This window comes from Diospyros lotus, chromosome 9 (assembly GCF_014633365.1).
Source record: "Diospyros lotus cultivar Yz01 chromosome 9, ASM1463336v1, whole genome shotgun sequence".
Lineage (NCBI taxonomy): Eukaryota > Viridiplantae > Streptophyta > Magnoliopsida > Ericales > Ebenaceae > Diospyros > Diospyros lotus.
Genome location: NC_068346.1, coordinates 2,523,832 through 2,546,478, shown reverse-complemented (window position 1 = coordinate 2,546,478; position 22,647 = coordinate 2,523,832). Strand labels below are relative to the sequence as shown.

Genomic DNA, 22,647 nt, shown 5'->3' with positions numbered 1-22,647 from the left:
TGGACAATGAGATTGGTTCATTTAGAAGCCAAAGAAACAAGTAAAAATAGGATTTAGATGTTACTGAAGCAACTCGGTGAAACTCTTCTGCTCAGCAAAAGAAGTTTCTATTTTTCTTCCAAATTTTTTTTGATATTGTCTTGGAAGTAGTCTCAGGACGTCTGGTAAGGTCTTGAAGGGGCAAAGCTTAGAGGCTTGGATGGGATAGGCATAGATTGAAGCCTTCCTTCTGGGACCTCTACCACATGATTCATTGTGGGTGATGACATGGAAGATTCTTGGCTGCAGGGTGCAGACCTTGCAGGAGAAGATAGGAAAGGCTTGGGTGGAATTTGCAACGATTGAATGTTTCCTTCCAACATCTCCAACACCTTATTCATTGCTGGCCGGTCTGATGGATTGGTCTGGATGCACCACAAACCCACCAAGATCATCTTCCTTGCTGTTTCTTCATCTTCTGCAGATGTGATTCTTTGGAGGCTTAGATCTTTACCATGTTCAAGATGCTCATAAATCCAGTGTGGAAAATATTTTTCGCTTGTTTGGGCTACTTCAATTTTCTGAGTTACTCCACTCATTTCAAGAATCAACATTCCATAGCTGTAGACATCTGATTTATGAGAGACTCCTCCAAACGCTCTAGAGAATAATTCCGGAGCAATATATCCAACGGTGCCTCTTGTACCTAGCATTGACATAATACTTTGTTTTCTTTGACACAGTTTAGCAAGACCAAAATCAGATATTTTGGGGCAGAAATCTTCGTCTAGAAGAATGTTGTGAGGTTTTATATCAAAATGAACTATCCTTGTGCTACAACCTCTGTGCAAATACTCTAGCCCTCGTGCAATACCAACTGCAATTTGGTACATTGTTCTCCATTCCAGGTGGCAGTTTGTAGTCTGAGATTCATCGTTGTGAATGAATTTGTCCAAGGATCCATTAGCCACGAATTCATATACTAGAGCTCTTCTCTTCCTCTCAAAACAGAATCCCAGAAGAGTGACTACATTGACATGAGAAGTTCTGCTGATGCTAGCAACTTCATTAATGAATTCCTCTCCATTTCCTTTGGTCTTACTTAGGACTTTGACTGCCACAAGACGACCGTCATTTAGTTTTCCTTTGTAGACAGTGCCATACCCTCCTTTGCCAATTTTGTCTTTGAATGAGTTGGTCATTCTAGCAATGTCCAAATACCTGTATTGCGTTGGAGCGAGAGACCCATAATGCCCTGTAAATACCTCAACGTTTTGATCATCCAGTCTTTCCTTCTTCCGCAAGCCCAGCATGCCAATCAATGACATGTGACGTCTTTTGATTAAGTAAACTACTATAAAAATTATTATCACGAGTACTGCAGGTGCTATTGTGACTACCAAAACTGCATATAATACATGGAGTTGGTTAGTCATGTAATTTTGAAATTGCATGAATTAAACCTTGTCCCTAAATTTGGGGGGGGAGGGGGTGGATAACGATGAACAAAGAGCTTAAGCGCATCTCGAGAGCTTTCTGAACAATAAAGGAGAAGAGATGATGGTTACAGTGTTAGTTTTTTTCCCCTTTTATGTATGAAGAGGTTGTCTTTCCTTGATTAAGTTAATCAAGTTTACTGTAATGTTGGAAAAAAGATTTCTAGCTCAGTGATCTTACCTATTATAGTCCTCTCACTGGATGATGATCCTGCAAGATAAAAGATCAGATTAGTGAAATCTCCAGATGGACAAGGAATGGTGCTCTACATAATTCCCCAAACATGAGTTGAAGTACCATTATTCCATTAGCAGCATCCGCCAGTTGATTTTACTTGTTAAAATGTGTCACAAATGGTTTGGAATTAGAAAATAAGTCATGGCGCTAGTCTGTTTTGAGGCTTTTCAAGCGGAGCACCATTATTCAATTGGCACTTCTACTTGCTGGCTTTAGCCTTTTTATCTGTTCTTGTTTGTCTCAGACTGCTACTGAAGATGAGGATTGTTCATCTTTTCCTAGAGACCTTCTCAAAATAAGGGGAGAAGCTGGATACTGTGGCTTACTGTTCTTTATGGTGAATGGTGTGGAGAACCAGAAATGACTGGATTTCTGGTGGTCTCATTAGCGCTGCGGATGAGATCATGGTTTAAGGCATATTCTAATTAATTGATTAAATTATTTAATTTGGAAATTAAAATGAGGCTAGCACTAATCTAATCTCCAGTTTACTATGCAGGCAGCATCATTTCTTTAGGATGAAGATCTATTTTTGCATTAATTTGCATAACAAATACCTCCAACGCGTTTTCAAGCAAAATATGTATAATCCTATGGAAGTTGAGGTTATCAATACCCGTGGTTTGATTAAACTAATTGAAGCATAATTAACGGCCAAGAAATAAAATAAAGAAGCAAGATATGTGACAAATCTTCAATGAGGTGGTTAGGTTTAGAATTTGTCTTGGATTAGAAAGGATTAAAGAAAGGAAAGGTAAGAAGCTAAATAGCTAATGCCTCCACAAAGATGACTAGGATGAGTTGTTCTTCTTCCTCTCGTTTTCTTTTTGGAGGGGGCCGTTCTGTGAGGCCGGCTAATTATGACCATATTTTTGCACGAGTGTGATCTATGAAGAAATCCTACCCATATATATTCTAGCAATTGCTATAGAAATTGACTTAAAAATCCTACAATGTTCTTCTTTGTAATGCTCGAGAATGGTATGAGGATATAAATGGTATTTAATGAAGGGTATAGTTGGAATTTGTGAAAAAATGAGACTTTAGGGTACACTGTCATAGCTTTAGGCTGCCGAATCAGTCAGAGGGAGTACCCCGGACCCTAGAAGATTAAGGAAAATTGTATAGTATCAACGAGTGATTTAAATTATGATTTTCAGTGATGAAAAAAATTGGATCGGGAACAGTTTTTGGTACAGCTGTCGATCGGGCTGAGAAAACTGAATCGACGTAGGAGACATCCAGAAAGTCATCAGAGCATGTCAAGGACCAATATTTTATGTGTAGAACAACCCTTAAGTGATTTATGGTTGAATCGAATAGATTTAAGGTCAAAACAATCAATCGGGCTTAAGTGTAATTTTCTAATTTTGCTCGAAGGAGGTCAAAACGGTAATTTTTCAGAAGTTTCAAGGGTCAAGTGAAAAATACAAAACTTGTGGGTCTTTGTGATGGTGTTAGAATGTTCAGGGACTCAAGGGAAGGGGCTAAAATGGAATTGGAAGAAAACAGGGGGTGAAAGTGCAAATTATCAAAAATGGAAGGTGTGAACGCAGCAGGGAAAATCGGCTGCCGCCTTCCACGCACATGGCGGTCGTTTCCAGCAATGGGACGGCCGAGGGTGGCTTGGGGAAGGTAGCATCCGGCTGTACAAAGCTTGGGGACCAAGCTTTGGCCATTGATTGGCCATGAGGTGATCGAAATTTTAGTATAAATAGGGGTTGAAAGTTTCGAGTTTTTGGCATCAAATAGCTAGCATTTTAGAGAGAATCGAAGGCAAGGGATAGAAGGCTTTTGGTCGCGAAGCATCAAGGATCATTTTGGGAGCATTTTGAGGTATTTTCGTATTCGTTTGGTGGCCAATCGAAGCTTGGCCGTGAGTGGGAGGCGGACCGCCTAAGGCTGCCTGTAAATCAATTTTTGGAGGGCCTTTTGGTGTTGTTTCGGCCTGATTTTGGTGCCATCGTGATCGACATTAAGAGGACTTCAAGGGGGTACCGGTTTCAGGGCCATCGGAGCAACTGCTAGCGACCGGATCTTTGGAGAAGACGGTGGTGCGTGCAGCCACGCGCTAGCCTTCACCCTCTCACACGCGCCAAGCGCGTGAGGGCGCGTGAGCAAGGGCATTTTGGTAATTTCTTTTCCAGAATTTTTATTTAATTATTTAGGAATTATGGTGTTGAAATATTTGGAAAAATAGTTGAGGAAATAATTATTTTGGAATTATCGAGGTGAAAAATGGGAGAAAATAGAGGAAATTATGAAAAATTTAAGGAAAATGGATTTTAATGCTTCCTTAATTAATTATGGTGTTTAGGAAGTGTTGTGGTTCGAGGTTGACTATAAGTTCAAGTACTTGTATTTTGACATGCAAAACGAGGTCGTGCACGAGGATCGAGACGATCCGAATACGTTGTGGTGAGTGTTCGCCCCCAAAACTTTATTTATTGTGCTTGTTCTATCTGAATATGTGTGTGATTTCATGCAAAATGGTTTTGTGCATTGAAATGGTAACCGGTGACGGTTGATTTTTTATAAGGAATGTTCGTCCTTAAATGTTTTGAAATTATGCATTGCATTTTATAAAATATTATTTATATGATGCATTGAATTGTGATATATGACATTGTCTTGCGTTTTGTGTGTACGTATGGAATGTCAGCCTAAGATGTTGTCTGGATAGTGTAACCAGAATTCTCCAAGGGCATGATGGAATAATAGGGGTATCTGATGCTGGTGTGCATGTCAGGATAGCCGCCTTAGTTTTCGTGCTGGATCGTTTGGTCAGGGAAGTTGCACTAGGACGACTAGGTGGTCCATACTGTGTTGTTCATGTGGGATGTTAGCCTAAGATGTTGTCTGGATAGTGTAGCCGTAATTCTCCAAGGGCGTGACAGAATAATAGGGGTATCTGATGCTGGTGAGCATGTCAGGATAGCCGCCTTGGTTTCCATGCCAGGCCGTTTGACCAGGGAAGTTGCACTAGGATGACTAGGTGGTCCATGTGAAATTTTGGAGTTGGGATTGTATGGTGGTTCCTGGATGCTTAAGGTGGGAACGTAATCTGGTGAGATGCGTTGGCAGCCCCATTTAAGCTAGAATCGCGTCGCGTTGTCGAGTCGGTATGGTGGCATAACTTTTAGAGAAATTGCTCTTTTCCCATGGTAGGGTTAAGCGCATGAGATTCTCTTGGGCTAGGGCTTACCGAGTGTATTGGTTTATTTCATGTCTTGCATTCATTCATGAAAAATGTGATTTTGAATTCTCACTTAGATGATTCAACATCTAATTTGGACTATATCTCTGGAATATTCAAACGTTCTAGATGAAGGCAGCAGTGCGAAGGAAAAATGAATTGTCGAGGAGTGACGGCGATTATGGGATGTTTTATATTATGTCCTTTTAGTTATGTTGTTTATTTTGAGAACATCATGTAAGTATTGGTGCGACTTTATATTATAAATAATGTAGTTTCGGTTTCAGTTATGATCTGTTAAGGTTTCGATCTAGCTTCCGTATTGATGAATCTGTCTTAGTTTATTGATAATTCATAATTGATATACTGAGAAGGTGTAACGGGATTTTTGGGGAACAGTGTTTGTGTTGGATTTCGGTTACTTATTTGAAAAAAAATTTATATCCCCGAAATCTTACGTTACGAAATGCCCTCTCGGGTATTGGTGTGTTACATTCTTGCTAGATCACAAAAGCTTTGTTGGTACTCAGAAAATTGTTTCCAATACAGGAGGACTCTCACCCAAATATGCCAAGAACGTAAAACATGGAAAATTAGATCCTCTCCAATTTGAGGAGCTGTTTTTTAAGTTAGTTTCAGCATCTGGAAGATCACAATCTTCACGATTAAATAAAGCGAAAGTGATTAACAGAGGGCCACTTACGGTTTCCATTCCCAGTTGGGCCAGTTGTGTTGCAGGAATCTGGGTGAGGTCCACCAGCGCAATAGCAAAGAAATGAACCATTTGTGGAATCCGATCCACATACCCCACGTGTTCGGACACACTCGCTACAGCGTGTGTTGTTGGCTTCCCACTGCAGCCCAAAACCCCTCTCAAGCACTTGTCTTAAATTTGAACTGTTGGTTAGGCTATGAGCCGCTGTATGTTCAACCCGCACTTCAACGCTGGTATTGCACGCAGTGTTTATTGCCACCTCGGTCGCCGCCAAAGTGCTGCCGTTGACGGTGCAAGCGATCTGGGTGGGTGCTGCTGAACTGTTGGCTGTCACTTCCATGGAGGCATTGCACGAATTGATTATTATGCTCCCGTTGCTTGGGGTGGTGGTGCAATTGGCCTGGCTGTGTGCTGCTGAATATGAAACAACAGGATGTCTCTGGCAGCCATAGTAGAGCGTCAGGTCTTCTGTGTTCGCGAGATAGTCGAAATAGTTGGTGTCCAGGGTAGCGTTATGGGGGTATTGTGGGCAATTAGTGTCATAGAATTCGTCCCTAGCGACTTGGAGAAAGGGCGACGAGTCATTTATGGCGAGAACTCGGTATTGTCTGGACTCAATTGTGAGAATAGGGGCTTCGCCTCGGCAATCCAGCTGAAACCTGGGGTGGCCGCAGAACTCTTGCCGGTTACTTCCCCAGAAAGGATATCTTAGTTCCTTGAAATTTGCACACTGAAAGGGCTGGCTGCAGGCTGCAAACTGTTCATCAATTTCGGCAGCCAAAGATGACGACGGAAAATGGATGGAGAGGAGAATCACCAGTAAGGCAAGATAAGAGCTTTGGAAGAGGTGGGAACTCATCTTCTGAATTGGAGGACTGAAGATGATAGTCAGTCTTTTTGTTCTTTTCCATCAGTTATGCTCATGTAACAGTAAGGAGGGGGCGGCCCCGCGCTTTTGAAAAGTCAGTTTAACGTTCTCTTGGGGGTTTTTTTGAATGGAACTGAGGCTTCTGTTTTGGAAAAGAAAGTCCAAAAGATGATACAGAAGAAAGTTGACAATGTTGCATTGAGATTATATATATATGCTATAAGCCGAGTCGTTTTTAACACGTGGCCAAATTTAACTGGTTAGGGCCCGGGCATCTTTTGCTTGATTGGCTATGAGACCCCAAATACTTTCTCGTCGCATTGACCGGGAAAAGTCCCGTCCATGAAATTCTATATAACGCGTAAATTGCGCCTAGACTTTAAATGGTCTGTGTCATATAATTTTTTTAATTTAAAAATATTTTTAGAGATCCTTATAAGTTACTTTTTTTTTTTTTTTTCTTCCACCATCTCAATCAGAGATATTTTCAAATCTTTGCGCTTTAAATATGTCTCTGAATGTCTTTGTGACTTAACTTCTTCATTTAGAGACATTTTTAAATTGACAAGAAGGTGTTTAAACTGAAAATTCAAAAATTTAAGAACAACTAGAAACATCTTTAAATTATAAAGGATCTTTTTACAAATAATACAAAATCTTAACAAATTTGAGTGTAATTTACTCCATATATAACCAAAATGGTGCAGTCTGAGTAGACTTTCATGGCAATCATGTTGAACTTTTTATGCAATAAATACAATTTATCTAAATTTTAATCTTATGAGCGGTTGGGTGAATGGATTTCAGTTTAGCAATATCTCTAAAAAGTTATGTTTTTGACAAAATTATTATGATAATCTAAGGTTAATTATTGTAAAATTATCGAACTTAAAGCTAGTCTACAGAGGTGTGCAAAATTTTGACATAACCAAAATAACCAAACTCATTTGATTTGGTTTTTGATAAGATTTGGTTTGCTTTTAAAATATGCAAATTTCAATTATTTTGTTTCAGTTTGATATCAGTTTGATTTTTGTGTTAAAAAAATCGACATAATCAAATTGATCGAATTTCAAGATAACATTATTTTTGGCCCAAAACAAAAGAAGAAGAACGGAAGTACCAAACAGATTTTTCTACCTTACTCTTTACCTTCGATCGTTCCCCTTTCTCTCTCAATCATTATCTTCAATCGATCTTGACCATTCTTTTCTATCTCCAACATCGATGTTGGCCAGCCCTGTTCTCATCACCACCTGCCTCTCTCTCACTCTCCCTCTAATTGTTTCCTCCCACCGTAAGCCATTGGCTTCTTTGCACCATTATGCTCGGCCATCGACACCTTCTTGGCAACCACCATTGCTTCAAACACTAGCACTGTTTTCTTGAGTGATTTACGACATTTGGGTTTTAACCTTTTGGTAACGTTTCTAGTGACTTTCTCAATTTTTTGGTATATAAACACACATGGGGTGGATATTTTAGATATTAAAATTGAGATTTATTAAAATTCGACCGTTAGATCCTTTTGATTTTTGGATATGTGGATCCTTGAGCCAACATTAATTTGATTATCAGTTTCGATCATCAAAATTTTCTATGGACGGTGGCCAATGACATTTTTCTAGAAAAGTAAATTTTGACAATAAAATTAATTTTAGATTTACAAAAAATCAATCGTTGGAACAAACTCAATTTTAGAAATATAAACCACTGCAGTTGGGGAAATCTAATGACCAATTCTGATCATTGGAATCATCGACTGACTTGGTGGTTGGCGGCAATAGTAAGGTCGAAAACTATTTTGGTTTGTTTAGTTTTTGTTTTCTCTTTTTTTAGGTTTGTTCAATTTTTTCAGTTGGTCAATTTTTTTTATTTGTTTAGTCAAATTGGTTCTATTTTTTTACAGAATTTTAGATTTTTTAGTAAACCAAACCGATCGACTGCTCACCCTACTTGTCTATCACTCTTATAACAAACCTTAAAACTTAGTAATTTTATATTTGAAGTTTTAGTTTTGTATGAAATTTATAACACCGTTAAAGCGTAAATAAGTAATATCTTTTTTAAGAAACTAATTACTATTTTTTCTTCTCATTTTTTAAACCACCGACAAATAATTAGATTGTCATGAAGTGCATGGTTAAGATTGAAAAATAAGAATAGAATCATTAATTAATATATCAAAAGAGTGTTAATTATTTTAAAAATTCTAATGTAAAATTAATAAATTTTAATTTTTTTCTTGATTTTCTTCCATTTCATTTATGGTGAAGGCATAAAAATACTGCTATACTTTATCAAAAAAGTCGTGCAGCATTTTGAATTTTTAAAAAGTCCCATTAGACACTTCTATCCAAAATAATAAAACTATTAAACACTTTAGCAAATCAAATGGATGTAAGCACTAGTGAACGAGTTTAACAAGGTCACTCTTAGTTGAAGATATAAAAATACACTTATATTTTATTAAAAAAAAGTCGTTTGACATTTTGAATTTTTAAAGCATTTCATTAGACACATCTACTCTAAAAATGTGAAACTATTAAACATCTTTTAATTTATTATTAAATAATTAAATTTATAATTAAAAAATAGAAAACTAATGTTACATTTAGTTTTAACAAATATTTTCTTTTTTTTCAACTCTAATTTTATAACTAAAGATGTAGTACCATTTTATGTTTCAAAAAGTAATAGCACTTATTTTCAAAAAATTTAGAAAAGGTATTTTCCTAGTTTATTAGACCGCATAGATGCCAAATTGTATTGCTTATGCCAAGTCATTGTCACATTGTATTGCTTATTTTTAAAAAGTGTTTACGGTTCAGTTTAATAAAAACCTTAAATTTATTATCTTAATAACAAAAAACCTACACCATTTTGGGAGGAACTAAAAGCAAAATATATACTTATAATCTATGTTGGTTTCAATTTGAACAACAGGGAGATGGGAGATTAGTAGTTAAGAGGAGAGATCGGAGCAATAGTTGATCAAAGCAACTGGGAACAATTAGTTAGAAAATGTTTTGGTTGTCTTGGACGTCGGGAATGAAACGGTTTAAGGATGAGAACAGAATAATTTGACGACATTTTGATTGTCTTGGACATGGGGAATAGAACTACTCGATGATAGGAACCGAACGATTTGATGAGTTTTGATATTCTATTATAAGAAAAGAATAAAAAAATATTATCTAACGAATTATGTGCATGTATTTCGTGTTGAGATTTTATCTCTAATTATTGTTTTAAAAATTTAGTTGAGTGTTGTTAGAAAATAGAAAAGTGTTAAAAGCTCAAGATTGGAATAACCTCAATATAGGTTGAATTGGGTTTTAAAAATTTAGTTAATTAAATAAAAACAGTTATAATTTAGATCTAAAAACATTTATTGAGGTGTTACAATATTGAAATAAAAAATAATATTTTTATTAAACTTGAAATAACTGATGATTCTGGGGAGGCCCAGAACATCAGCAACCCAGAATCAGAGGAGATTTTGGAATTCGATCAGACATTTGGAGGTTTAAGGCATGCATATTTGCTTTCTCTCTCACTCTTATGCATAAATTGTTATTTCATCCTCGGTTTGGTGTTCTATTGCTGAAAAAAAGGAAGAAGAAAGCTCTGTGATCTGTTCATACTGCTATATGTTTTTGTTTGAATTGCGAATATACTTTCTGTATTTGCATTTTGTTTCATTTATTTTGTTAAGCTATTCAATGCATTGCTTGATTAGAATATATACAAGTTTGGTCTAATTTTCTTCTCATCATGCTGTTTAGAACTGCAAGTTTTAGGGTTTCAAATTTCGGGTAAGTAGTAACCTTTTCTCAATTTTCTTATTGAAAATTTAACTTCAATACAATGGTATATTTGTCATAAAAAATGTGCAATAACCATCTTCCAGTACAACTTGCATTTCTTAATTGATTTGTCAACTACATAGGATATTATCAGAATAAATTAGGCACCAGTTTTCTGGAGCAAGTATTGTGCCTGGACCGTGAGATAGGTGTCATTTAGAAGCCAAAGAAACATTTAAAAGGAGGATTTAGATGTTACTGAAGGAGCACAGTGAAACTCTTCTTCTGCTGAGCAAAAGAAACTTCTATTTTTTTCAGAAATTTTTTTATATTGTCTTGGAACTAGTCTCAGGACGTCTGGTGAGGCCTTGATGGGGGAAGGCTTAGAGGCTCGGGTGGGATAGGCATACATTGAAGCCTTCCTTTTGAGACCTCTACCACATGATTTGTTGTGGGAGATGACATGTAAGAGTCCTGGCTGCAGGGTGCAGACCTTGCAGGAGAAAATAAGAAAGGCTTGGGTGGAATTTGCAAGGATTGAATGCTTCCTTCCAACATCTCCACCACCTTACTCATTGCTGGCCGGTCTGATGGATTGGTCTGGATGCACCACAAACCCACCAAGATCATCTTCCTTGCTGTTTCTTCATCTTCTGCAGATATGATTCTTTGGAGCCTTAGATCCTTACCATGTTCAAGATGCTCATAAATCCAGTTTGGAAAATATACTTCGCTTGTTTGGGCTACTCCAATGTTTTGCCTTGCTCCACTCATTTCAAGAACCAGCATTCCATAACTGTAAACATCAGATTTATGAGAGACTGATCCAAAGGCTCTAGAGAATAATTCCGGAGCAATATATCCAATGGTGCCTCTTGTACCTAGCATTGACATAATACTTTGTTTTCTTAGACAGAGTTTAGCAAGACCAAAATCAGATATTTTGGGGCAGAAATCTTCGTCTAGAAGAATGTTGTTAGGTTTTATATCAAAATGAACTATCCTTGTGCTACAACCTCTGTGCAAATACTCTAGCCCTCGTGCAATACCAACTGCAATTTGGTACATTGTTCTCCATTTTAGGTGGCAGTTTGTAGTCTGGGATTCATCATTGTGAATGAATCTGTCCAAGGATCCATTAGCCAGGAATTCATATACTAGAGCTCTTCTTTTCCTCTCAAAACAGAATCCCAGAAGAGTGACTACATTAACATGAGAAGTTCTGCTGATGCTAGCAACTTCATTAATGAATTCCTCTCCATTTCCTTTGGTCTTACTTAGGACTTTCACTGCCACAAGACGACCGTCATTTAGTTTTCCTTTGTAGATAGTGCCATACCCTCCTTGGCCAATTTTGTCTTTGAATGAGTTGGTCATCTTAGCAATGTCCGAATACCTGTATTGCGTTGGAGCGAGAGACCCGTAATGCCTTGTAAATACCTCAACGTTTTGATCATCCAGCCTTTCCTTCTTGCACAAGCGACGTCTTTTGATCAAGTAAATAAATATTATTATCACGAGGACCACAGCTGCTATTGTGACTACCAAAACTGCAAATAATACATGGAGTTGGTTAGCCATGTAATTTTGCAATTGGATGAATTAAACCTTGTCCCTAAAGGGGTTTAAAGATGAGCAAAGTGCTTAAGTGCATCCAGAGAGCTTTCCGAACAACAAAGGAGGAGATGATGGTTACAGTGGTAGTTTTGTTCCCTTTTATGCATGAAGAGATTATCTTTACTTGATTAAGTTTACTGTAATGTTGGAACAAAGATTTCTAGCCCAGTGATCGTACCTACTATAGTCCTTCCACTGGATGATGATCCTGCAAGATAAAAATCATAATAGTGAAAGTCGTAGTTTTGTTCCCTTTTATGCATGAAAAGATTATCTTTACTTGATTAAGTTTACTTAATGTTGGAGCAGCGATTTCTAGCTCAGTGATCGTACCTACTCTAGGCTCCTCACCGGATGATAATCCTGCAAGATAAAGATCATATTAGTGAAATGTCTAGATGGACAAGGAATGGTGCTCTACATAATTCCTGAAACATGAGTTGAAGTACCATTATTCATTGGCGCAGCATCCGAGTGATTTTTTTTTTTTTTTTTGTAATTGAAAAATTCATAATAGAGAAAAAGTGAAATTGTACATAAGTAAATATAGGGCATACTCCGAGCAACATACAAATGCATAAGAAAAAGCTAAGCATAGACCAGTGTCGACTCAAGGCATAGATGTATGCCTAGGGCTCCCAAAAAGGGTGGGGGCCCCCCAAAATGAGAAGAGTAGGCAAACAAGGAAAAATTGATTTCATTTAGTAGAAACTGTATCAAATAGTGTATTTCTCACATTAGTTTGGTTTAATGCAAAAGACGTTCATAATTGAAAATGAGTGTAGATAGCCACGATCATTGGTGGTGTAAACAATTTAAATTAATAAATAAATTTGGAGCTATAATTACACAAACTACTATTATGTTACATTTATAAGTTAAATTTTGTTATAATTTATTTTCTTTCTTTGAAGACTGAATGAGATAAGATATCTAATTTTTAACAAATTCTAATTTTTTTTACTCCTTCTATTAGATGACAGGTCTAATTTGATTTCTAGAGCAAATAAATATAATACATCCATAGACTTGAACCTATTGTCCATATAAACACCTAATCTAGTTAAAGTGTTTCCATAATTTGAAGAAAAATTGTTTAAATTTTGAAAATTTTCTAAACTATGACATGTTCTTTGATATTGATGATTTATATTTATTTTCAGAATTAAAAATTTAAAAAAAAACTATAACCATAGAAATAAAAATACCATTTGCAATACCAAATTTTATAAAAAAAGGTCAATTCTTTTCCAAATACATGAATAACTTATAGAATACTGTTAACCATTTTTGTTATTGTACCTTCAATAGAAAGAAGTTTTTCAAAATTAGAATTAATAAAATTTTATTGATGTTTGTTGATTCATTAGGTGTTCTGATTTAATGAGAAAGAAAAATAGTAAATTTGGTTCAATGATGATGACCAAAACAAATTGGTTAATTCTTAAGTTTAGCAAAATTTTAATCACGTAATATGTTCAAAATAATCAAGTAAATGATTGAGTATGTGAAAGATCAACAAAGTTTTCAAAGTATAAGATAATCGAGTATGCTATTTTGATAATCGAGTAATGCTTAGTGTACTTAAAAAATAATCGATCGATTGCAAATATAAGAATAATCAAGTGAAGATGAAAAGTTCCTGACTAACTAACATTTGTACTTGAGTCTGTGATCAACTTTCTGTCATCTTCAAATTAATCGAGTAATGTATTTTTGGTAATCGAGTAATTATTAGGTGTACTCGAGTGAATCTTGTTTGTAATCGAGTAATCTTAAGATAAAGTTTTTAAGCATCTTTTTACTCGAATGAAATATTTTTATAATCAAGTAATGTTCTTTATGTACTCGAGTAGATATCTTGTATAATCGAGTAAACATAAGACAAAAATTTATAAGATAAGTTTCTGAACTTAACATTTAATCAGGTAATAATTTGAGTACTCAAGTAAGGATCATAATGAATCGAGTATGCTTAGTGTTGTAATTGAGTAGACAATGTAATTTTCTATGGCTTAAAAATAATCGAGTAAGTATAAAATATAATTAATTGCATAATACATCTAATCAAGTAAGGATCAAACTTAGTCAAGTAATGCTAATTTATACTTGAGTATTTCTTGTTAGATTTTAAAAAATATAGCCATTACATTGCATTCAATGAAGCCAATTTCTATTTTTTAGTGTATTTAATGTTTTTCAAACAATATATACATATTTTATCATTGACTAATCGTTTGTAGAGACAAAATATGATACTTGTGAGACAAATAAGCATTCCATTTGTTTATTAACTTGTCAGCATTACTCAATACAAAAAATCTATAAAGTGGAGAAGAAGCATGCTAAAAAAGGTTAACTAGTTTTACAAGAGCATGAACTTGACTTCCAAATACACAAAGTTTTCTAATCTTTCTCGTGCTTTCGAAGTCTATCAATTGTGAGATTTTAAAAAGAGAGAGTGCATCAAATTTTTGTTTTTGTATCTTTGAGAAATTTTTGTAAATTTGTATTATCCTCATTTTTTCTATTGAGAAATCTTTTCACATTATTTGTGAAACTCGTAAAGGTTAAGCTTGAATCTTAAAAAACATTGGTTGTGGTTGAGCCAAATATTGAAAAGCCAACTTGTAAAGGTTAAGTAGTTGAGCCCACTTAAAAGCTACAAAGGTAAAGATAAAAATTATGTTTGCCAAAATCTTTGGTGAGGAACCGAGATAGTAGAGTAAGTTTTAAAGCTAAACCATTCTAAAGCATTTGTGTTGCATTTTTATATTCTTTTTATCTCTGTTTATTTAAAGTTTTTTTTTTGGTAATGTAGGAATTAGAGGAAGCTCCAATACGTAAGCCTTCGGTAGAGACCATCACCTTTTCCCCTATAACCTACAAATATTGACTCAAACTAGACAATTAGGCCAGGCCAGGTAAGACCGACTCAAAGATTCGTGATCCTGGTCCCTCATGTAGTAAAGCGATACCTACCGCATTACCCAAAATTCAAACACACAATCTTAACATACCCAGCACCTGGATCCCGTACGGTCGACCACTTGAGCTATCCCAAGGGGTTAAAAAAAAAAAGGCTTAATTCACTCCCATCTTAAGTTAATTATTTCATCAACATTTAACTATGTCGTAACAAAATTAAGTAATTTGGCTATATTGTCAATTGAAAAAGATTTATTTTCTAAACTTGAATGCAAAATTTTAATTAATGATTTTGCATTTCAAGAACAAAGAAAAATAATTTTTTGAATAATTTTTATTATTTATTGAGATTAGTAAAGGACCATTAAAATAATTATCACTTTAGACCCCACTTAGTCTTAAGCTGGCCTAGCATAGACTAGGCATACAGGGACTCAAAGGATAGAAACCTTAAAAAAGCCATAGGCTATCTAAGACAACTTGGGGGAGGCATCATAAGTGGACCAAGGCTAACCCCTGAATAGACCATGGGAATTGAAAAGTAGATAGGTGTATCCAAATAGCCTTTTGGATTAGATGAGCCAACTAGTTTGCCGAATGCTCCTAACCATGGAAACATTGATTATATATTGCTCTCACAACAGATGTAGTAGACCATCTCTTGAAGAATAAGATAGTTGCCCACTTGCCACGAGTACTTGCCACTATGTCTTTCAGAGGCTCAACATAACTCACTATCCCAGCAACGGCAAGGCCAACAAAATTTAGTCTATCTCTGGAAGAGGACAACGATCCATTTCAAATAAGGGCACTTAAAGAACAAGTGACTATGCCTTTCAATAGTTGTGTGACATAAGAAACATCAGTTTGGGAAAGACAGATACATATTAAGGCGATCAAGAGTCAATAGACGCTCCTTAATAGCCAGCCAAACAATGAAGCCAAACACTGGGATCCACTAGCTATGCTAGATAAGATGGCGCTAAGGTACTCTATCCTTTCGAGGAGATAAGGCCTTGAAAGCCTCTGATTGAAAAAATACCATTCTTTGTTGGAAGCCACTGGAGGAGGTTAAGCTGATCCACCATAGGCGTGGGAGGAATGGAATCTCGAATAGCATCTAAGGAGGCATTGATCATAGACGACCATCTCCAATTCCCATTGTTAATAGTCATAGACACTAGGGCTTAAAAAGATATCACCATTTAGCAAGGAAGATGACATGAAAACTGATCCACCAGAATACCCAAAGGATGCCAATTATTGTGCCATATAAACACCTGTTGCCTATTATCGATTTGCCATTTGAAATATCTTTGAACCACACAACGCAATGAAATGAGCTTCCTCCAATACCATGGACATGAGTAAGAGGTATGAAAGAGCCAAAAATATCGCCCCCTCTAATCCAGTATGAATGCACTCACTAAATCCAAAGGGATTCTTGATTAACCTGCAGTAATGCCATATATGCTTGGCCACTAAAGTCTGATTTCAGATGAAAGGGGGCTTGATACCCAGGCTCCCTTGCTCTTTGGGGCAACAGATGTCTTTCTATGCCACTTTAGATTTGTGCAGGTTAAGCTCAACACCATTCCAAAGGAAAGCTCGAATCAACTTCTCCATCTTGCTAATAACCTGCTTAGGCAAAATAAACAAAGAGGCTCAATAGACATAAACAATAAACAAAACTGACTTGACTAGTTAGAGACACGCATTGAAAGATAACCTATACTACGCCACACGACACACTTGTTAATGCACTTTGTTAAGGATTGGCCGGCAACCATGATAGGATAACATTATTATAAGAAGTGGAACACCCAAGTACCGAATGGGAAGGGAACCGTGCTTAAACCCCACAGCTAAATATAACTCCTCCCTTAAGGTCTTATTTGTGCAAGAGACGAAGCAATCACTTTGGTCTGCTTTGACCATAAGGCCATAAAGGCACGAGAAAAGGTCTAGGCATGACTTAAAGGTTCCCATGGATGCCCTATCTCTATGAGTGAAAAGCAAGAGGTCATCGACAAACATTAGCATGATGGTTCAGGTTCTCTCTCATATCACCAATGAACCTGAAAGTCATAAACTTGAGCACAATATCTCACGATCCCCTGTGATACTTGCATTACTAAAACAAATAGATAAGGTGATAAAGGATCTCTCTGGCGAAGGCCCCTACCACCAGTAAAAAACTCGTGCATGTCACCATTAATCTGAATTGAATATTTAGGAGTGGTGACACAAGCCTTAGTTGAAGCAAACACTGGGAAGAGAGATTCATGCATTGCAAAACATGCATTAATAAGTCCCGCTCAATCGAATTTTTAAGTTCAAGGATAAGTTAATATGATTTTGATGATAACAAAAATATTTCTATGATATTAATATATTTTATTAGTCTCTTATGAAGTAAAAATCTTATTTTTCTTGTCTATGTATCATAAATCGACTGAGATTCTAGCCTTAGTCAACTGAAAGAGTCATGCTACTTGTACATCCATTTTGTACCTCTTGGGCTACATAAAAGGATATTATGACCAAAATACCCCTCGCCTCCATGCACCTCACGCGCCTCTATGGGTCTCATGAGGGACTTTTTTGCCATTGGCCCAAAGTGCACACAAAGGTGTACCAATAGCATTTTTCTAACTGAAGTGAGATAGAATACTTGAATCTTCTCATTTGTTATTTAGGTCAACTAAAATTTAGTTTCGATCGACCAAATTTGGCTAGAGAGTTTAGCCTCATGTCTTAGGTTGACTTAGCCTTCGACCTAAGTTTTGGCTTTAGCTACTAGACAACTTTAGTTGATCGAAGTTGTTCCTTAAGTCAATTGAAGTAGGCAAGAATGTTGGCTTCTTGACTTAGGTCAACCGATCCTTTGATCAAAATTGGGCATTAACTTACTAGACGACTTAGGTCGACTCAAGTGGAAACTTCAGTCGACCGAAGTCCATCGGTCGTTTCTGATTGTACGAAGGTGTGTAAGAAGGCAACAGGGATCGACATCCATGTTGATTTCCTGTCCCGTAGGCCCGGTGACTATGCTGAAGTGTACAGTGACCCGACAAAGATCAGGCTCGGGCTGAACTGGACTGCACAACACACCGATCTCCAAGAGAGTTTGAAGATTGCGTGGAGATGGCAGGAAGTCGCATAAGAATGGTTATGGAATGCCCCCTCTAGCGATGGCGGCTTTTTAGGCGATTTTGCAGCAGCAGCAGCAGCTGCTAGTTCGTAGTAGAAGTTTAAGACTGATTCGAATCGCAGCACAGCAGACACAAGCATATATCTGTTTCTTCTGTTACTACCAGTACCAGAGCTGGGTAGGGGGTTTAAGATGAAGATGAAGGGTTGGTTGGGTATATTCTTTTCCATTGCTATTGAATTAGAAAGGGTTGGTTAGAGTTGTAGGAAGCAGCAGCATAGTATGTGTATTATTTGAAACAATTATTATGATTTATGAGTTGAGCAATCAATAATAGAAACCGGTCAGGTATAGCCATTTTCACTGCTCACTCTCCTCTTTTTTCCTCTTCCACATTGAGCTTGATTTGTGGTTGTGCGGGAGACTGTAAATTCAATTTCTGATGAACTAAAGAGCCCAATACCATCCAAGAGTAAAATGATTTTTTTTTTTTTTTAATTTTGAATTTGAAAAATGACAAATTAATGGTGGTGTTTCAGAATGGAAATTTTACTTGAGCTTAGCTGAACTCTAAGCTCAGCCTTATGAAGGATGTTTACTTATCAAGAAGACATTTTGAGTTGATATAATTTAAATTTAAAAAAATGAAAGAAATATTTTAATTAATACATCAAAAGAGTGTTAATTATGTAAATTTTAGAGATTTTGTAGAATTTGTAAAAATTAAAAATTCAAATCTAAAATTAATAAATTTGAAAGTCTTGCCTGATTTTCTTTCATTTTTTTAGAGTGAAGGCATAAAAATACCCTTGTACTCTACTAAAAAAGTCATGTGAAACCACAAACTTTTAAAATATTCAATTAGATATCTCTATTTGAAAAAATAGAACTATTAAACACCTCAACAAATCAAGTGAATGCAAGTGCTAATGAACGTGTTTAGCAAGGTCACTCATTGGGTGAAGGCATAAGAACACCCGTATACTTTACTAAAAAAATTGTATGGCACTCTGAACTTTCAAAATGTTCCAATATTAAACACATATACTCTAAAAAAGTAGAATTATAAAATATCTTTTAATTTGTTATTAACTAATTAAATTTGTAATTAAAAATAGAAAACTAATGTTACATTTAGTTTTAGCAAATATTTTCTTTTCTTCACTTCTAATTTTATAACTAAAGGTGTACTCACATTTTATGTTCTAAAAAGTAATAGTATTTTTTTAAAAAAATTTAAAAAAGATATTTTTCTACTTTATTAGGCTACATGGATGTCACATTGTATTGCTTGCATGGATGTCACACTGTATTGCTTATACCACATCACTACCACATTGTATTGCTTATTTTTAAAAAGTACTTAATGTTAGCTTTAATAAAAAAAAAAATCTACATTTATTATTTAATAACTGAAAACCCAGTCCAATTTGAGCAACAAAAAACAAAAATCAGAACATATACTAGAATATATACCTATAATCGATGCATGCTTCGATTTGTGCAACAAGGAGATCGAAGATTTGCGAGATGGGAGATTAGAGCAACACGGAACAACTCAATGAAGTTCTAGCTAGTTGTCTTGGATATTAGGAACGGAATGACTTGATGACAATAACTAAATAGCTCGACGATGTTTTGATTGTCTTGGACATTGGGAACGAAATTGCTCGACGATGGGAATGGAACAACCAGTTTAACGATAAGAATGGAATGGCTCGATGGGTTTTGATGTTTTGGTATAAAAAAGAATAGAAAAATGTTAAAGCATAAAACATATCTCTAATTAGAAAACATATCCCTAATCATGCCCGTGCATTTCACATTGAGGTTTTATTCTTAATTATTGTTTCATGAAACGTTTAATAGTTTCATTTTTTTGGAGTTAAGGTGTCTAATAGGACGTTTTGAAAATTCGGAGTGTCATATTACTTTCTTAGTAAAGTACATGGGGTAATTTTATGCCTTCACCCTTTTTTGTAGTATCAACTTTACATGCATGCACTATGCTTATAAAATCATAATGTCATTGTTAATTGTTATATATAAGTCGACTATTCTTCATTTAGGTTGGGTTGGTAGAAAATACTTAAACGTATTTACCCATATGTTATCTTCAATATTGCCTGTTGATTGATGCATGTTCTTCTTGCTACTTCTATATTTCAGTTGATTATAGGGTGAGTGTTCAAATTCTCATCCTTCCTACTTTACTACAACATTGCTTTTTCTTTCATCGGTGGTTCCATGTTACTTTTTTGCTAAGTAAAGGGTTCCTTGTTACTTCTTCGTTGAGTATGTTTCGGTATGTGGGAAACACGTCTTTGTTGTTTAAACATTTCCCTAATTTTTGGGTGTTCTAATTAAAAACATCTCCACAGAAAATGCTTACATCTAGTGTTTTGCTGACACTTAGATCTACAGTTGGCCAATTTATAGGTTAGGGGCTTAAAGCATTTGAGTTGACTAGGTTAGCCAGATAGCTTCTCTCTACTGTAGGCAAGTTCAAGGGCACATATAACATAAGTGGTAAAGACTCGCTTTATATTCATTTAGTTATATATTATGTTTATAGTGTAATGTAGTCTTGCCAATAACATTCATTACATGGCCTATAACTGAAATTACATACGTTTGCACTTCTAATGATGGCCAGACACTTCTCATTCATCCATGCATTTTTAGCATGTATCCATCTAAGGAATTCATTTTCTTGTAATTCTCAAAAGTCGAGCTAAGATGCCATGATGTACATAAAATTTATGGGAATTATATACCGAAACATACTCATACATACCGAAACATACTCCAATATTACATTACTTGCCTGTTTTAAATATTTCTGTTTTTCTCTCCGCATTTAGATTTCAGAAAATTTGTTGGAAATTTGTAACATGGAAATATTTATCCAACTCCAAATAGGATAAATGAAAAGACATCAAAATGTCTTTATATTCTTACTTTATTAGAAGACAGTATATTGTGCTTATAATTACTTAATTTTTTTTATTTGAAAAGAAAAGAAAACACTTATAGTGAAATTCAAGCAGACATTTGGAGGCAATGCGGAATGAGCACGATAAATCTTGGAGATTTAGGGTACGTATATTTGGTTTCTATCTCACCCTTAATGCATAAATTGTTATTTCATCCTCAGTTTGGTGTTCTATTGCTGAAAGAAAGGAAGAAGAAAGTTCCGTGATCTGTTCATACTGATATATGTCTTTGCTTTCGTTACAAATATGCTTTCTGTATTTGCATTTTGTTTCACTTCTTTTGTTATGCAATTCAATGCATTGCTTGGTTAGAATATATCCAAGTTTGGTGTTATTTTCTTTTCATCCTGCTGTTTGTAACTGCCAGTTTTAGGTTTTCATATTTCGGGTAAGTGGCAACCTTTTGTCAATTTCAAAATTGGAATTTTACTTCAACTGTACAAAATGTGCAAATCTTCCAGTACAACTTGCATTTCTTAATTGATTTGTCAACTACATAGGATATTATCAGAATGAATTAGGCATTAGTTCTCTGGAGCAATCATTGTGCCTGGACCATGAGATTGGTTCATTTAGAAGCCAAAGAAACAAGTAAAAATAGGATTTAAATGTTACTGAAGCAGCTCGGTGAAACTCTTCTGCTCAGAGAAAGAAGCTTCTATTTTTCTTCCAAAAAATTTTTGATACTGTCTTGGAAGTAGTCTCAGGACGTCTGGTGAGGCCTTGAAGGGGCAAAGCTTAGAGGCTTGGGTGGGATAGGCATAGATTGAAGCCTTCCTTCTGGGACCTCTACCACATGATTCATTGTGGGTGATGACATGGAAGAGTCTTGGCTGTAGGGTGCAGACCTTGCAGGAGAAGATATGAAAGGCTTGGGTGGAATTTGCAAGGATTGAATGTTTCCTTCCAACATCTCCAGCACCTTACTCATTGCTGGCCGGTCTGATGGATTGGTCTGGATGCACCACAAGCCCACCAAGATCATCTTCCTTGCTGTGTCTTCATCTTCTGCAGATGTGATTCTTTGGAGGCTTAGATCCTTACCATGTTCAAGATGCTCATAAATCCAGTGTGGAAAATATTTTTCGCTTGTTTGGGCTACTTCAATTTTTTGAGTTGCTCCACTCATTTCAAGAATCAGCATTCCATAGCTGTAGACATCTGATTTATGAGAGACTCCTCCAAAGGCTCTAGAGAATAATTCCGGAGCAATATATCCAATGGTGCCTCTTGTACCTAGCATTGACATAATACTTTGTTTTCTTTGACAGAGTTTAGCAAGACCAAAATTAGATATTTTGGGGCAGAAATCCTCATCTAAAAGAATGTTGTGAGGTTTTATATCAAAATGAACTATCCTTGTGCTACAACCTCTGTGCAAATACTCTAACCCTTGTGCGATACCAACTGCAATTTGGTACATTGTTCTCCATTCCAGGTGGCAGTTTGCAGTCTGGGATTCATTATTGTGAATGAATTTGTCCAAGGATCCATTAGCCATGAATTCATATACTAGAGCTCTTCTCTTCCTCTCAAAACAGAATCCCAGAAGAGCGACTACATTGACATGAGAAGTTCTGCTGATGCTAGCAACTTCATTAATGAATTCCTCTCCATTTCCTTTGGTCTTACTTAGGACTTTGACTGCCAC

The 22,647-nt window shown here is 35.9% G+C and overlaps 2 protein-coding genes across 14 annotated transcripts in view; both read right to left on the bottom strand.

The window, feature by feature from the left end:
• The window catches only part of LOC127809575 (LEAF RUST 10 DISEASE-RESISTANCE LOCUS RECEPTOR-LIKE PROTEIN KINASE-like 2.1), a 78,449-nt gene that overhangs the window by 10,506 nt on the left and 45,296 nt on the right, over positions 1-22,647 (bottom strand). For 2 of the 13 annotated variants that reach the window (XM_052348458.1, XM_052348468.1), the window contains 2 exons: positions 11,318-11,697; positions 686-820 (listed from right to left, as the gene is read on the bottom strand). The exons of 6 other annotated variants lie outside the window; for them this stretch is intronic. In XM_052348458.1, coding sequence (XP_052204418.1) covers positions 686-820; positions 11,318-11,697 — 515 coding nt within the window. Of the gene's footprint in view, positions 1-685; positions 1,385-1,656; positions 1,687-5,612; positions 6,284-11,317; positions 11,698-22,647 lie in introns of all 13 variants that reach the window. 5 more of the 13 variants (XM_052348455.1, XM_052348454.1, XM_052348457.1 and 2 more) reach the window with 5 other exon arrangements.
• The window catches only part of LOC127809578 (LEAF RUST 10 DISEASE-RESISTANCE LOCUS RECEPTOR-LIKE PROTEIN KINASE-like 2.4), a 59,447-nt gene continuing 58,254 nt past the window's right edge, over positions 21,455-22,647 (bottom strand). Inside the window, exon 5 of the mRNA XM_052348472.1 lies at positions 21,455-21,918. Coding sequence (XP_052204432.1) covers positions 21,700-21,918 — 219 coding nt within the window. The 3' untranslated portion in view covers positions 21,455-21,699. The remainder of the gene's footprint in view (positions 21,919-22,647) is intronic.